Below are 15,237 nucleotides of genomic sequence, written 5' to 3'. Positions count from 1 at the left end.
GGCCAGGTCCTGATGCTTGGGCCTCGGCCTAGGCTGGAGCCCAGTCTCAGACCTCATGCCACAACCTGGCCCAGAGGCTGGATCCTGACACTGAGGCTTCAGGCCAGACACAGGCCTGACACCAGAGCCTGGTCCATGCCAGTGCCTCGGCCTAGGCCAGATCCCAGACCATGACAGATGCTGCGGCCTGACCTGGAGGCTGAGTCCTGATGCCAGTGCCTCGGCCAGATCCAGGCCCAATCCTGTGATCTGGCCAGGTGGCCGGGTCCTGATGCCTGGGCCTCAGCCTACTCCAGAGCCAAGACCAGGCTCGACGCTACTATTCAGCCTGGAAGCCAGGTCCTGATGCCTGGGACTCAACTTGGGGTCGGGCCCAGGCCCAAAGCCCAGGCCTCAAAGCACATTCATCATCCTCTTCTTTCTTCTTTCTTCTTCAACTGATGCCATTCACAAGGTTTGCACTGAAATAATTAACTCCGGCGCATTCTCCCCAGCGGATGGCACCATTTTGATGAACATCATTGCTGGGGTGAATGTGCCAAAGTTAATTAACTCCAATGCGACCCCAGCAGACGGCATCAGTTAAAGAAGAAAGAAGAGGATGACTGATGTGCTTTGAGGCCTGGGCTCCAGGCCGTGGCCTGACCCTAGGCTGAGGCCCAGGCGTTGGGACCCACCCTCCAGGCCAGGCCCTACCATTGAGACCTGGCCTCCGGGCCTGGTTGTGGCATCAGGCCTGGGTCCAGGCTCCAGCCTAAGCTGAGGGCAGGGTTTGGACCCAGCCTCCAGGCAGGGTCACAGTGTCAGGCTTGGGTCCGGGTCAAGATCCCTTTGTCAGGACCTGGCCTCTGGGCCGGGTTGTGGCATCATATCTCAGTCTGGACTCCAGCCTAAGCCAAGGCCCAGGCTTCAGGACTCGGCCTTTGGGCCGGGTCACAGTATCAGGCCTGAGTCTGGGCAAGAGGCCCCAGCATCAGGACCCAGCCTCTGGGATGGGTCACAGCATCGGACCTGGGTCTGAGCTCTGGCCTAGCCCAAGCCCAGGCATCAAGACCCAGTCTCCAGGCCAGGCCCCAGACAGACAATGGGACCCGGCTCTAGGCCAGGTCATGGCGTTGTGCCTGGGTCTGGGCAAGGGCCAGGCTTTGGGCCTAGGTCTAGGCCAAGGCACTGGTATCATGTTCCAGCGTAGGGTGCAGCCCCTGCTTTGAGCCTCACTCGTCTTAGGCCCAATGCATTCATATAAAACAAATGCAATGAATAATGTTCGTTATTCGGGGGGGGGCCCCCAATTCATTTTAGGTCCCCCAAATGAAATGAGTTGGCCTTATTCGTCGTGGTTTGTGTATTAGTTTAACACAAATGCACATCTCTAATAATTTTAAGCATATTTACTAGTAAATGTTTGCAAATTTTCCTTAGCATTTCCTGGCTTTTACTCATGCATGTCAGCACATTTTGTAATATACCCATGTGCAGGAAATGACCAGTTTAACCAATTAGTCCACCAGTTTGCCCAGTCTATCGCTAGGTCTTCGAGACCCCACCCTGGTTATTTAGCCTGCACTCTCCCATTTATCCTGACCCTTCAACCAGTCCATAATAAGCAATAAAAGGTTTATTCTGACTTATACCTGAAAAAATTGAATTTACTGTGTGCAGGTAAGAGCTGAACACGCGCTGGTTATAAAATAGCAATTTATGTGCAGAAGTGTTGACCCTGCTCCAGATCACCCATGCCCTCCTTCTTTCCGTCCCTTTTTTAAAGCGCGCTGATCTGTTCGCGCATTGGTATTTGAGCATGTATGTGCGAGGTTTATAAAATAGGGCGGACATATATAGGTGGTAAAGTATGTGCATCTGCTGATTTATGCACGCGCATCTCTTAAAATTCACCCTTAAATCTCCACGCGTCCTTTTACACCGCAAAGACAGTGCCACAAATAGGTTTGAAAGTTAAGCTCCCTGGGTGGTAAAACTGTTCCAAACCTGGTGGATTCCACGGAGCTAAAAGGGGTGGGGCGATTAAAGAATTAAAAACAAAACAACTTATCCATAATCATTTGTTGCTGGTGCAGGTTGTATTACTGGCAGCCATGTAGCTTCCAAATAGTTCTTTGTACACAGTGGGTGAGGGTAAGGCTTTCGTTTCTGTATTTTGTATTAGGCAACAGGGTGAGCCAGTGAGGGGCAGACAAAGAAGCACCAAGCGATGGGAGTGGTCTGAGCTGAAAATCAGGCAGACATTTGAACATTCCCAATACCTTTAAAGTCTTGAGTGCTGCTGTCATCTTCTTTGACGTTGATGGCCAAGTAGATTGGCAGGGGATTCTGACCTCGATTCACTGCCCGTTGCTGATCAGACAACTTACTTTCGTTCTTCTATTTAAAGAAAAATATAAGAAGTAAAAAAAAGAAACACGCTGTAAGAGATAAATACTGGCATGATTAAGTTCATGAGTGTTTATGTGAACCGTCACAGCATTAACCAACTCAGCTGATAAAAAGAACTGGACGTCTTCTAGGGGTTAGTGCATGAAACTATGAGTCAGAAGACCTGGAATAGGGATTGCACTCATCAGTCCTCTGTGTAATTTTATGCAAGTCATTCTCCCTGTGTCTCCCTGCAATGAATTATAATTGGGTAATAATAATAACAACCTTGTTCCTTCTTGCTTCCAATCTTTGCAGACTGCAGTTAGAGCAGCGCTCGAGGTTCCAAGAGCGGGGCAAAGGGTCCCTCGCCCCTGGCAATAAAAAGTAAGGTATCGGAGGGGGATAGGGAGGGGGAGCCAGCACCTCATATCTTTTAAGATATCTGGCTCAGTAGCACATTATTTGGCCACCCAAGGCCAATTTAGACCTGCTCAGAAGCAGGTATTCGTCTAAGTTAGCCGGATAACTCAACAGCTCCCCAGAATGCCCCTGGATTTTAATCCATCTAAATTATAGCTGCATAACTAATTATCCAGCTACATAACTAATTATCCAGCTAGCCATTTAGATGGATAACTTTTGAGTTATCCATCTAAATGGCTTTTGAATGAGGACCTCCATGGACCTAGCTCTGCAAAAACTGGAGGAGGTCTTGGGGAAGCCTGAGAGATTGTTTATGATTGTTCAAAGTGGACTGATTTGATTTCTATTAACTGTAAACTTTTTATTAATTTGGGAGTTCAGGACATTCAATTTTGGAACCGCAAGGGTCTTGCTCTGTTCAACAGAGGTATACAGAGTAGGGATGTGAATCGTTTTAGGACGATTAAAATTATCGTCCGATAATTTTAATATCGTCTTAAACCGTTATGGAACACAATACAATACAGATTCTAACGATTTATCGTTATAAATCGTTAGAATCGTGAGCCGGCACACTAAAACCCCCTAAAACCCACCCCCCGACCCTTTAAATTAAATCCCCCACCCTCCCGAACCCCCCCCCAAATAACTTAAATAACCTGCGGGTCCAGCGGCGGTCCGGAACGGCAGCGGTCCGGAACGGGCTCCTGCTCTGAATCTTGTCGTCTTCAGCCGGCGCCATTTTCCAAAATGGCGCCGAAAATGGCGGCGGCCATAGACGAAAAAGATTGGACGGCAGGAGGTCCTTCCGGACCCCCGCTGGACTTTTGGCAAGTCTCGTGGGGGTCAGGAGGCCCCCCACAAGCTGGCCAAAAGTTCCTGGAGGTCCAGCGGGGGTCAGGGAGCGATTTCCCGCCGCGAATCGTTTTCGTACGGAAAATGGCGCCGGCCATACGCGTATGGCCGGCGCCATTTTCAGCGAGGCGCCGGAACCCTCGCTGAACGACCTCCTGCAGTCGATCTCCTGCCGGCGCCATTTTCCGTACGAAAACGATTCGCGGCGGGAAATCGCTCCCTGACCCCCGCTGGACCTCCAGGAACTTTTGGCCAGCTTGTGGGGGGCCTCCTGACCCCCACGAGACTTGCCAAAAGTCCAGCGGGGGTCCGGAAGGACCTCCTGCCGTCCAATCTTTTTCGTCTATGGCCGCCGCCATTTTTCGGCGCCATTTTGGAAAATGGCGCCGGCTGAAGACGACAAGATTCAGGAGCAGGAGCCCGTTCCGGACCGCTGCCGTTCCGGACCGCCGCTGGACCCGCAGGTTATTTAAGTTATTTGGGGGGGGTTCGGGAGGGTGGAGGATTTAATTTAAAGGGTCGGGGGTGGGTTTTAGGGGGTTTTAATGTGCCGATTTTTTGATTTTTAACGACCCACAGGTTATTTAAGTTATTTGGGGGGGGTTCGGGAGGGTGGGGGATTTAATTTAAAGGGTCGGGGGTGGGTTTTAGGGGGTTTTAATGTGCCGGTTTTTCGATTTTTCGATTTTTAACGATTTTTCACGATATTTTACCCCCCCAAACGGCAACAATACGATTCCCTCCCCCTCCCAGCCGAAATCGATCGTTAAGACGATCGAGGACACGATTCACATCCCTAATACAGAGACCATATTTTCACTGGGAGGGCCTAACACAGGACTTTGTCCCCCTAAGAGGGATGTTAATTGTTTGTGTCGACGTGCATGCCAGGTGGTTACAATAGCAGGCATAGAGGAACAGAGATGAGTGAGAATGGCTCTCTCCTCACCAGGATTAGGCAACTCTGCTCCTCGAGTGCTGCAAGCCAATCAGGTTTTCAAGATATTCACACTGAATATGCATGAGATGCACTGTCTCTGCTGTAGGCAACTCTATCTCAAGCGCATTCATTGTGGGTATCCGGAAAACCCAACCAGCTTGCGGCACTTGAGGACAGGCGTTGCCTACCCCTGCCCCCACCTCCTCAACACCCTGCTTCTGGAGAGGGCTCCTGCAGGCTCCTTACCTCCTTGTAAAACATGGATTCAATGAGCAGGCCCCACAGGTCTGAAAAAGACGTCTGCCGTCCTTCCTCTCTTATCTGTTTCAGCTCTTTCCGATAGTATTTCAGGCGGTCCCATGAAAAACTGCTGACCTTGCTCTCGGTCACCTGCTTTTTTATACTGTTGACTGGGCCCCTCAGGTCCTTCTGTGACCAGTCGGCATCTTCATACAGCTTGGACATGGTCCTGAAGCAAAGTTAACAAAAGAACAATATGTTTTCGTGCATGAATCTTCAGCAAGGTGAAGGGATGCTCACAGCTCCTGTCCTGACTCGCGTTAATGCATAAGACGCCACACACTGAAAGGTTATTTGTACATTGCTTTAGGATGCTCAGGTTTCAAGGAGAAATTCCAGCAGCACAAATCAAAGCTTTATTATATTTATTTGTTGTCTTTAAACAATTCACCTGCATGTTAGGAAAACACAAATATTTTCTAGTGGTAAAAAATGTTTTATTTATTTATTTATTTATTTTTTATTTAGGGTGTTTTTTCTTATCTTTGTTACAGCTTATTTAGGGAATAGTTTTCAAAAGCATTCACACGCATAAACGGTCTTTTTGAAAGTTACCCCAGGGCTTGCACTAGTAAGCAATTTCACGCATGCTTTTCCACGCACTGCAAAGAAGCATTCCTGGGGGTGGAGAAGAAATCATTTGCAACCCAAACTTTCAGTTTAATAGCATGCGCAGAAAATGTTTGAGTGACCATTTATAACCTGCTCCCACGCTGCGCAAAAGTCCGCCCAGTCCTGCTGATTTCTGGCATGAACTCATGGGTGTAGATCTGCTCTAAAACATCAGGCTGCAGTCTTCATGTTCACAAGGATTTCAGCCCTAAGGGTGCTGTTATAAAATTGGGCCTCTTATGCTTATTTCAGTTTGTTTCATTTACTGAACTGAAATAAACATTAAAAGGTGATTTTTCAAAATGTTACGACGGTAACTTTCAAGCAGGGCGAGTGGGCACACATGTACACGTGCATCGGTGCGCGCCCAGAGATGCGGCAATTTTATAGCATGCACACACATACGGTGTATGTTATAAAATAGTCTAGGCGCTTATTTGTGTGCACACACAGCTGCATAAAGTAGGGTTTGAGCCGCGCAAGTGGGGGAGGTTTTAGGGCTGTTTTACCAGTTTGTCCACCAGTTCACCCATTCTAGAGCTGGGTCCTTAACCACCCCCTGATTCTGTAGCTTGCACTCCTCCCCAGTTACCCCAGACACCTTAAACCCCTCAGGGATGCCTTTTTTTTTTTTTTTTTTTTTTTTTTTAAGTTACACCTCCTCCTCAGCAGAAGTAAATTTATGCGGCACTGGACCTGGGCGAGCGCCCAGGCACATAGGTGCTTGCGCTCGCATCTCTCGGCCACGTCCCAGAATCCCCATGCTCTTCCCAAACCATGCCCCCTTTTTCTCCGATGCGAGATGCGCCCGCATCCGCCCACTTTATAAAATCTCTATGCATGTAAAAATTAGCATATATGCATATAAGCAGCCGCTACTCATGTATTTGGTATTTTATAAAAGTCCAAAATATGCATTTGTTTCACTTTTGCACGCACATATACGCATATGAAAAAGGGGCGGTCTAGGGGCATTCCTACAGTTATGTGCAAAAGTTGCTACTTTAAACGACACTGACAAGCATGCATTTTCCAACTTACTTGCACATTATCTGGCGTGTTTTTCTATTGGGTGAGGGAAAGTATCAGAACAGGGATGAGATCTCATGGATGGGCAGAAGAGGAAAGGAGTGGGGCTAGGAATGGAATGAGGAGAAGGTGAAAGGACTAGAGATAGGAGGGAGGAGTATGAGAAGGAAAGAGCCTGGAGCTGGGGGAGGAGACAGAAAGGACTGGGAATGGAGAGGATGGGAGATGAGGAGGATCAAGGAAAGGCAGAAAAATCAGGAATCTGGGATGGGAGAAAAAGGTGGAGAGTGAGGGAGGTTCCAGGATCTGAAGAGAAGGGAGAGAAAGGAAGAGAAACTCCAGATTCCGGGGGACAGAATCTGAGATCAAGGGAGACAGAACCAGAATTGCAGTGGGGGGGGGGGGGGGGGGGGGGGGGGCAGAGGAAGGAGAGAAGGCAGGTGTGTCCCTACTGTGCTCTTGTCCTGCCCCTTTTATTCAGGCACTCAAACGAAGAAGGGATTATATATATATATACATGCATATATACAAAATGCTGCCAAAATTAAAACCGGTGCATTACTGCGGATGCAAAATTGAGTTGCCAGAGCATCCACTGTACAATATTGTGAAAATCCCTTTCAATCGTGCCAAAACTCAGACTCTCTCCCCTCCCTCATGCTCTTACCATGTTGAACCAGATGCCCCAGTGATGTATGTAACACAGTCCAGGAGATTCAGCTTCTGGAGCCCAGCCAAGTGACTGTACAAACATGTCATGGCTCGGGCTCCGCCCCCTGTCGCCATAATCGCCACCACAGGAACCTGTTAAATATACATCCAAAAAAAAATGAATCCTAAGACAAAGGGACTGCTAAATAAATACTGTAACCTTTCATTTGAATTGCTAAAAGCCTTTTGGACAAGAAGTTGACTCTACAAGGGGAGGACAATTTCCAAAGTTATTTAAGCAAGCAAATAGTGATTTACAGATGTAAGTTAGCTGTCTGAAAATTGCTCCTCTTAAAATGACTAAAAGAATATGCATACCTCCATTTTATCCATAGTTAGGGGAGGTATTCTGGGGGGAGGGGGGTCTCCGGTGGGATCGGAAACTAACGCACAAGGAAGATAACTTTCAAATCTATTCATGATACTGCATTTTCATGTATAAGTGGATGTACAGAGATTTATCCTAGTATTTTAGTTTTGTTCTGGAAGTACACACTTAAAGGTGAATTTTCAGAGTTGCGTGTGTGGAAAGTAGTAGCTGCAAACACAAAGGGGCAGATTTTTAAAAAGTACGTGCGCGCGTACTTTTGTTCGAGCAACCGGCGCAAACAAAAGTATACCGGATTTTAAAAGATACGCGCATAGCCGTGCGTATCTTTTAAAATCCAGGGTCGGCGGGCGCAAGGCTGCACAAAATCGGCAGCCTGCATGCGCCAAGCCGCACACCCTGACTCCGTTCCCTCCGAGTCCGCTCCGAAATCGGAGTGGACTCGGAGAGAACTTTCTTTCCGGCACCCCCCACCTTCCCTTTCCTTCCCTTTCCTTCCCCTAACTAACCCACCCCCCCGGCCCTAGCTAATTCCCCCCCACCTTTATTTCAAAAGTTATGCCTGCCTGAGGCAGGTATAACTTGCGCACACTGGGCCAGCTACCGGCGCGCCATGTTCCGGTCCAGGGGCTGGTTCCGGAGGCTGCATCCACACCCCCGGAACGCCCCTGAACCGGAACCACACCCCCGGAATGCCCCCGATGATGCGCCAGCCGCGACACGCCCCCCAGGAAAGCCCCGGGACTTATGCGCGCCGCCGAGTCTATGCAACATAGGCTCGGCGCGCGCAGGGGGTGGAAGAGGCAGCTTTTCGGGGGTTACGCGCATACCCCTTTGAAAATCTGCCCCAAAGAGCACATATTTGCATAAAAGCTATTTTATAAACCTCGATCATACACTCACAAGTAATGCTGCGCGAATAAATCTGCTTATATAAAAAGGGAGGGCCAGGGCATTCTGGAGTGGGACCAAATTTTCTGCGTATAAGTTGCTCTTTTATAAGCGACACACTCCAAATATTGATTGGGTGAGGGGTCAGGGTAAACTGCAGGAAGTTCAGGCTGAAGAACTAGGAGGGTCTTCATGACCTAGAGATAAACTGGGCAAACTGGTGGACTCATTGGGCAAACTGGTAATTTTCTTCATGTGCAATTGTTACAAAAAATTTGATAACTTACATGCATAAAAGCCAACAAGTGCTACAGAAAATACGCAAGTTAAATCTGCACGTGTAAACAATTAAAATTAGGAGCACAAATACTCGCGTATAGGAGATCTGTGCCACTTATCTGGTCAAATTTTGACTTCTATGGGTAAGTGGGTAAAGTTATCATTTATTTCACTATGCACAAATGTTTGGAATGCAACGAAAGCACTTAACTTTCCCTACCTATTTTATAAACATATATGGGTATATTTTATGTGCAAAAAAGTATGAAATGTATGTGTAAAGCCCTGATTTATACGCAGAAGCAGATATATTTTAAAGTATGCATGCATGCTTGAAATCACTAGTCTGCGGATACGTCCTCCAGTTCACCCAGTCTGTCTCTGGTTCACCCAGACCCTCTAGCACTTCATCCTGAACCTCACCAGTTCACTCAGACTTCAGCCAAAAATTGGAGACAAGTCCGATTTTAATTGCACCAGTCAATTTAGAAGTGTAATATTGTACATATAAATTAGACAATTCATATCTCTTATAAAATAGCAACTCCACATGTTCGTCTTGACCCTGCCTGGAACATCCCTAGGCTGCCACTTTTTTGCCCTAGTAAATGTGTGCGTGAAACAAAAAATGCGCGCATACTGTCCGTGTTTATAAAATAGCATGTACGCGATTACATGCTACTTATGCACATATATATGTTAATCTTCCACACATAACCCCTTTGAAATTTTACTCAAAAGATTGCATTTTCAAATCTACACGTGTTATTTCCATAGAAAATCTCCCCATAAAAAGCAGGTGCTAAAGTCCGCGGGTATTTGCTTTTGGCTGACTTATACGCGTAAAATATACACGCATATATTTTTAAAATAGGTACAAAAAGTACAAGTGTTAATGCATTCATATATGTGGCTTCAAGGCATTGCATGTATTCGTGTGTAATCATACATACACATATATGTTGTGGGATAGAGATACAAGTTTGTTATAAAACGTACACATAGCATCATGCAGGTTATAAAATACTTGTGACCATATATGCACACATATGTTGGTGCTCACACTTGTTTGAAAGTTATCCTCATGGCATATAGTAATAATAACAACTATTAAAACTATGTAGACAATATGAATCCCCCCGAAAGTATCTGAATAAAATATTTAAATAAATACAAATCTTCAAAACAGTAAAGGACCAACTAAAACCAATAGAACGATTAAGCACATAGATAAGCACTTAAAAAAAAAAAGCACATGCATGTGTATAATAGCACGTAAGTGAGTATTCACTATTTTAAAATCTGCAACATACACGCGCATATCAGGGACCTTGCGTGAACTTGCACGTATAAAAAAAGTGGCAGGCCAGGGAGGGGCTAACAGTTACACGCATAAATTGCTATTTTACAACCTGCCATTGTGACGCACACTAACAGGTGAACTTTCAAAGGAGTTACTCGGGTAAATGCAACATACTAGCATAGGAATTTTCAAAAGCCATTTACGCATTCAAAGTGCACTTACGCAAGTAAATCCTATGGACAATTCAATGGCATGTATAGTAGTAATTATCAAAAGCCCTCTTACAAGGGTAACGTGCATTTACATGTGTATAGCCCAGTTTTACTCTTGTAAACGCTTTTCAAAATCAGGCCCAGAGTCTTTTGCTTGCATATATTTACTCTTTGTCAATATCTGGTATAAGTGATTGTAAACATCTTAAAAGTTAAAAAATGACTGGCTAGACAGTCTGGATGAAATGGGAGGACTTCAGGCTGCAGAGCCTGGAGAGTCTTCATGAACTGCAGATGGACTGAGCGAACTGGTAAACTAATTGGTAAAACTGGTCATTTCATTGCCATGCGCATGTTATAAAATCCCACGACTTACACATGTAAAAACCAATTTATGGGGGAGGAAATGCATCTAAATAATGCAAGTGAAATCTATTCACATAATCCCCTTAAAATTCGAAGCACAAATATACATTTATATCAATTTTCATGTTTATCTGGCTAAATTCTGACTTATCCAGCTAAGCAGTACCTTTTCAGCTACTTGGCCAAATTTGAACTTAATCGGATAAATAGTGCTTTTGTTTTTTACTTAATCAGCTATCTTACATACCCGGATAAGTTGGAAAAGTGCTAATTAGATGGAGAAGTAGTGCTTTTCAGGCTTATCTGACCAAGTTTCACTACTTAGCGTCTAAGGCCTGAATTTATCAAAATGCACTAAATATTGCATGCAATAGAAAAAGGGGCGTGTTTTATGGTTATAGGCAGTTTATCGCAATTTGCACGAGGTGAGGTTTAGGTATTAGTGTAGGGGTTAGGGACCACTTTGACATTCAAAGTGAGACGTACGAACAGAACAGTGCTCTCTTGTGAAGAAATGACGACCCTTGAAGTGAGGAAACTCACCCAAAGATGAGATTTGTGCAATGTTCTCTCAACCTAGCATGATGTTACCCAAGTAGAGAGTCCATCAAGCTAAGTTGAGAGAACATTGCACAAATCTCATCTTTGAGTGAGTTTCCTCATTCTGAGGGTCATCAAATCTTCACAAGAGAGTACTGTTCTGTTCGAGCATCTCACTTTGAATGTCAAAGTGGCCCCTAACCCCTACACTAATACCTAAACCTCACCTCGAGTTACTAGGTGGGCCTCCCATAGAGATATAAATACCTATTTAGGGTTAGGGTATTATGGCTAGTCTCTCTCTCTCTCTCTCTCTCTCTCTCTCTCTCTCTCTCTCTCTCTCTCTCTCTCTCCCCCCCCCCCCCCCCCCCCCCTGGGTAGCTGCATTTTGATAAATGACCCTATAAATCAGAACTTATCTGGATAAGTCCAAATTTGTGAGGATCACAGTCTGTACATATGTACTCGTATTTTATAAGACAAAAAAAAATTGTGAAGGAAAATAACTCAATTCTCTCACAGAGTATGAAAGAAATCAATATAGAGAGAATAATTATAGTTATAAATTTCTATAAATACTTTTTTAATAAAAAGTTAAAAACAATTTTCATAAAATTTCACAAAATACATATAAGATTGAATCAATATATGCATTTCAATGTCATTGAATATGAACAACTTGCATGATCATTTCAATAATTGTAAAACATAGGACACATGAAAATATCTAAAACTATCACTCAGTCTCACCACTCATACAGGGGTTGATTTTAGAAGCAGCGCCCATACATCCCTATGCGCGCAGTTCCCGACATGGTCACACCGATTTTATAACAGGCATGCCCTCTTCCCCTCTCCTCCCCACCCCCTAAACCTAACCTAACTATCCCCCAATTTCTTATTTTAGTACTTATTACTCCTCTGGAGCAAACAGCACTGTCCCGGCCCCTTTGGAGAGGCCCGGCACTTCGGCGCGTACCAGGGTTTACGCGTGTAGGCCATTTAAAATTTACTTGATAACTAATTCATACATACTTCTCATGGGAATAAATATATATATATATATATATAATTATATATATATACACAAATATACAACAATTGAAATGATACTAGCTCATAAAATATTAGTACAATGATGTGCTACTATTACTGTTCACCAAGATGTTACGAACACTAACATCCTGAAACAAGATTCACGTGTCAAATGGCAATCATCTTCATAAATAATACTTTTTGGAAAATGGTGAAAAACCTGCCGCTTCTTCACACACAGTAATTTACTACTGCATTTTATAACCTGCATGCAAATGATATGCATGGGTTATAAAATACGAGTTAATACACATGCTATCATGTGTATAGGGGCGCATATTAGAGGTTTTGAAAGTTATCCTCAAATTGTATCTTAAAAATGCCTAATCTGGAACAGGGTTAGGCAACTCTGGGCCTTGAAGGCCACAAACAGGCCTGTTTTTCAGGATATCAATAATGAATATTCATGATACAAATCTGCATATATTTGGTCTAAGAAACAAATCAATTTGCATATTTTGGTTATCATGAAACCCAGACCAGTTTGTAGTTATAAAATAGCAACTTGTTAAAATATTTAAAAGGCCGGTTAAGGTGAAATTCTCTCTTTGGTTTACCTCATGGTCCTTCAGGTCCTGATCCAGCTGGAGAACTTTCTTTAGTGCAGCTGCAACCACTCTTTTCCGCTGCCACAGAAAATCTCTCTCCTCCTTGCACAAGTTAAATCCCAGGCGCACGTCAAACGGTTCAGGGCTGAAGAAGAAGAAGTACATGGAACATATGGATGAATAAGTACATTATTTTTCTTTACCTGCAGATAATCAAATGTCTCTGAGGTCCTTGCTTGCATTCATAGACTGTTCTCTCGTCCACGGACAGGCAGACTGCGGCTACTGACAGTACAAAAGGCAGAGACAGAAAGGGGAACATAAGTACTGCATCCTGCTTTCATCTAACCTGCAAATTAATGTAAACTGTTCTGATAAATGAAAACCAGAGTCACACTGGAGTCATACAGTAGGCAAAACACTTATCTTACACTACATGACTCTTGCACGCCTCCTCCCTTCTTCTTTCACAACCTCTGCCCACCCAAAAAAATTTGCTACCAAGCAGATTCATCCCAGACAAGGAAAGGTGAAGCAGGAAAGCAGAAAAATGTTAGAAGTAGCGAAAGACTACTTTACCAGTCCTTTGCTCTCAGCTTCAGGTTCAGTTGCTCAGTCTGAAAATAAAACAGTCCAGGAGTAAGTCTTAAAGTGCCTCTCATTTAGCAGGCAGAACCTGAAAAAGTTTTGGAAGAGTTTGGTGCCTTTATTTAAAATCATTTTTAGGATGCTTTCCCGGACAAAGCGGTGAGTGATACAGGCAATCAAAAAACCACCCCATACATAACAGAAAAAACTTCACAACAAATAAATTAAGAAAAAGTCACAACTTGGGTAGCGTGAGTGTTGGATTGCATTCATTTGTTTCCTTTCTGTTAACAAAGCTTCCACTTATTTTCTTGTCAAGCATACTCGACTGTATACTAATAAACAGAAAATTAAAAATAAAAATGATTTGTAAGCAGAACATAACTTCCGCTGGTCTTTATAGCTGTTTACTTTGCAGTTTTTGCTAAAACGTTTCCTATATTTTGTATTATATCCAAAGAATTTCAGTGATTGAGATGGACTGATCCAGATTCTGCAATCCACAAGCCTCCCAACTAATAGTTCAGGATTTGTTTTATTGACTTTATGTGACCTTGGGAAAGTCTCTGCTTGAGTCTGAGACCCAGTTAAAAAAAGTCATTTGTGTTAAGCAGACTTGTCCAGGGAAATTCAACTTATTTATTTATTTAGCATTTATTAACCGCTGATCAGCATTTCTAGGCAGTTTCCAATAAAAACATCCACAACTGTATAAAAATAATGACAAAAACATGAAACAATAAAAAACCATTTACACAATTAAAACAATACAAACTATTTAAACAATACTACTACTTATTTATTGCCTCCATCTCATGTATGTGCGTGTCTATATATTTTTTTTTTCACACACTTTCTAGGCTAACAGGTCTGAACGATGCTCTGCTGATTCCTGCCTCAGATTTGAAGGACATGCACTTTGGGTCTGGCAATAGGTCCGGCACTGACTCACCTATCTTTTTATATCAGCTTTATTGAATGTAGGATAATATTATTTAGAGTCAGTCCTAATACAGTACTTACATCTTCTATAGGAACTGCGACTTCCATGTATTCTTCCTTAGGAAGTGACTTAAGAGGTACAGTCAGGGAGTGAGTGGCGGTGTCCACTACATCTTCTCTCTGAAATAACAAAAGACTGATATCAAAAAAAGGTTGGGTGGCAGCCAGCCCTGTGGATCAGGTTGTTGGGTTGTGCGTTTCGAATCTGCTGTCCATCGTGGCCAGCTGGGTTTGGGAGAGCTGTGGAGGCAACTTGCCTGATCGTAGAGAGGGATGGAAGCTACTGGCCCCATGATAGCCTCTATTAGCCACAGACATTGACACTGGGGGATGTCCTCAGGGAGAAGGCATCCCTCCAGCCCTCAGGGTCAGCGAGCGTACCTGGCACAGCCTGGGCATGCCATCTGGGCTGGGGGAAGTTAAAGTGGGATAAAAGGAAGGAAAGATGAGTTGTAAAGTAACGAGAACGTACAAAGGACACGTCGAGTGGAAACCCGGCATCCTGGAGGCATGCAGTCAGTTCTGGCTCCCAGCCCTTCACAGAATGGAAGAGGAATTGATTCCCAGAGCTGGACGTGGTGCTCTTGCTGTTTTCATAAGATCCTTTCACCATCAGCATCAGGTCTTTCTTGCCTAGAGAGATGAGACAGATCCCATGGTGGATCCGGTGTACAGCGATGCGTGAGTGACTCAAAGGCCTGACCTGGGGAGCCCCAGCAGGGTGTCTGGAATCAGTCTCTGAATGCCGCGCTTTCACGGACTTCAGCCTGGCTCCCTTCCCCTCCCAGCCCTTCTGAAACTGACGATTTAAAACTAAACTTCGGTGTTTTCTCTCAGAG

The 15,237-nt window shown here is 44.4% G+C and overlaps 1 protein-coding gene across 1 annotated transcript in view; it reads right to left on the bottom strand.

The window, feature by feature from the left end:
* The window catches only part of LOC115090045 (cytosolic phospholipase A2 delta-like), a 74,266-nt gene that overhangs the window by 25,704 nt on the left and 33,325 nt on the right, over positions 1 to 15,237 (bottom strand). Inside the window, exons 8-14 of the mRNA XM_029598636.1 lie at positions 14,871 to 15,031; positions 14,420 to 14,518; positions 13,388 to 13,425; positions 12,818 to 12,953; positions 7,203 to 7,339; positions 4,841 to 5,063; positions 2,265 to 2,382 (exon numbers count right to left, since the gene is read on the bottom strand). Of these exons, the coding sequence (XP_029454496.1) occupies positions 2,265 to 2,382; positions 4,841 to 5,063; positions 7,203 to 7,339; positions 12,818 to 12,953; positions 13,388 to 13,425; positions 14,420 to 14,518; positions 14,871 to 15,031 (912 nt within the window). The remainder of the gene's footprint in view (positions 1 to 2,264; positions 2,383 to 4,840; positions 5,064 to 7,202; positions 7,340 to 12,817; positions 12,954 to 13,387; positions 13,426 to 14,419; positions 14,519 to 14,870; positions 15,032 to 15,237) is intronic.

The sequence above is a fragment of the Rhinatrema bivittatum genome, chromosome 4 (assembly GCF_901001135.1).
Source record: "Rhinatrema bivittatum chromosome 4, aRhiBiv1.1, whole genome shotgun sequence".
NCBI lineage: Eukaryota > Metazoa > Chordata > Amphibia > Gymnophiona > Rhinatrematidae > Rhinatrema > Rhinatrema bivittatum.
Note: the sequence above shows the minus strand (reverse complement) of the source record. Positions and strands in the feature narration are given on the sequence as shown.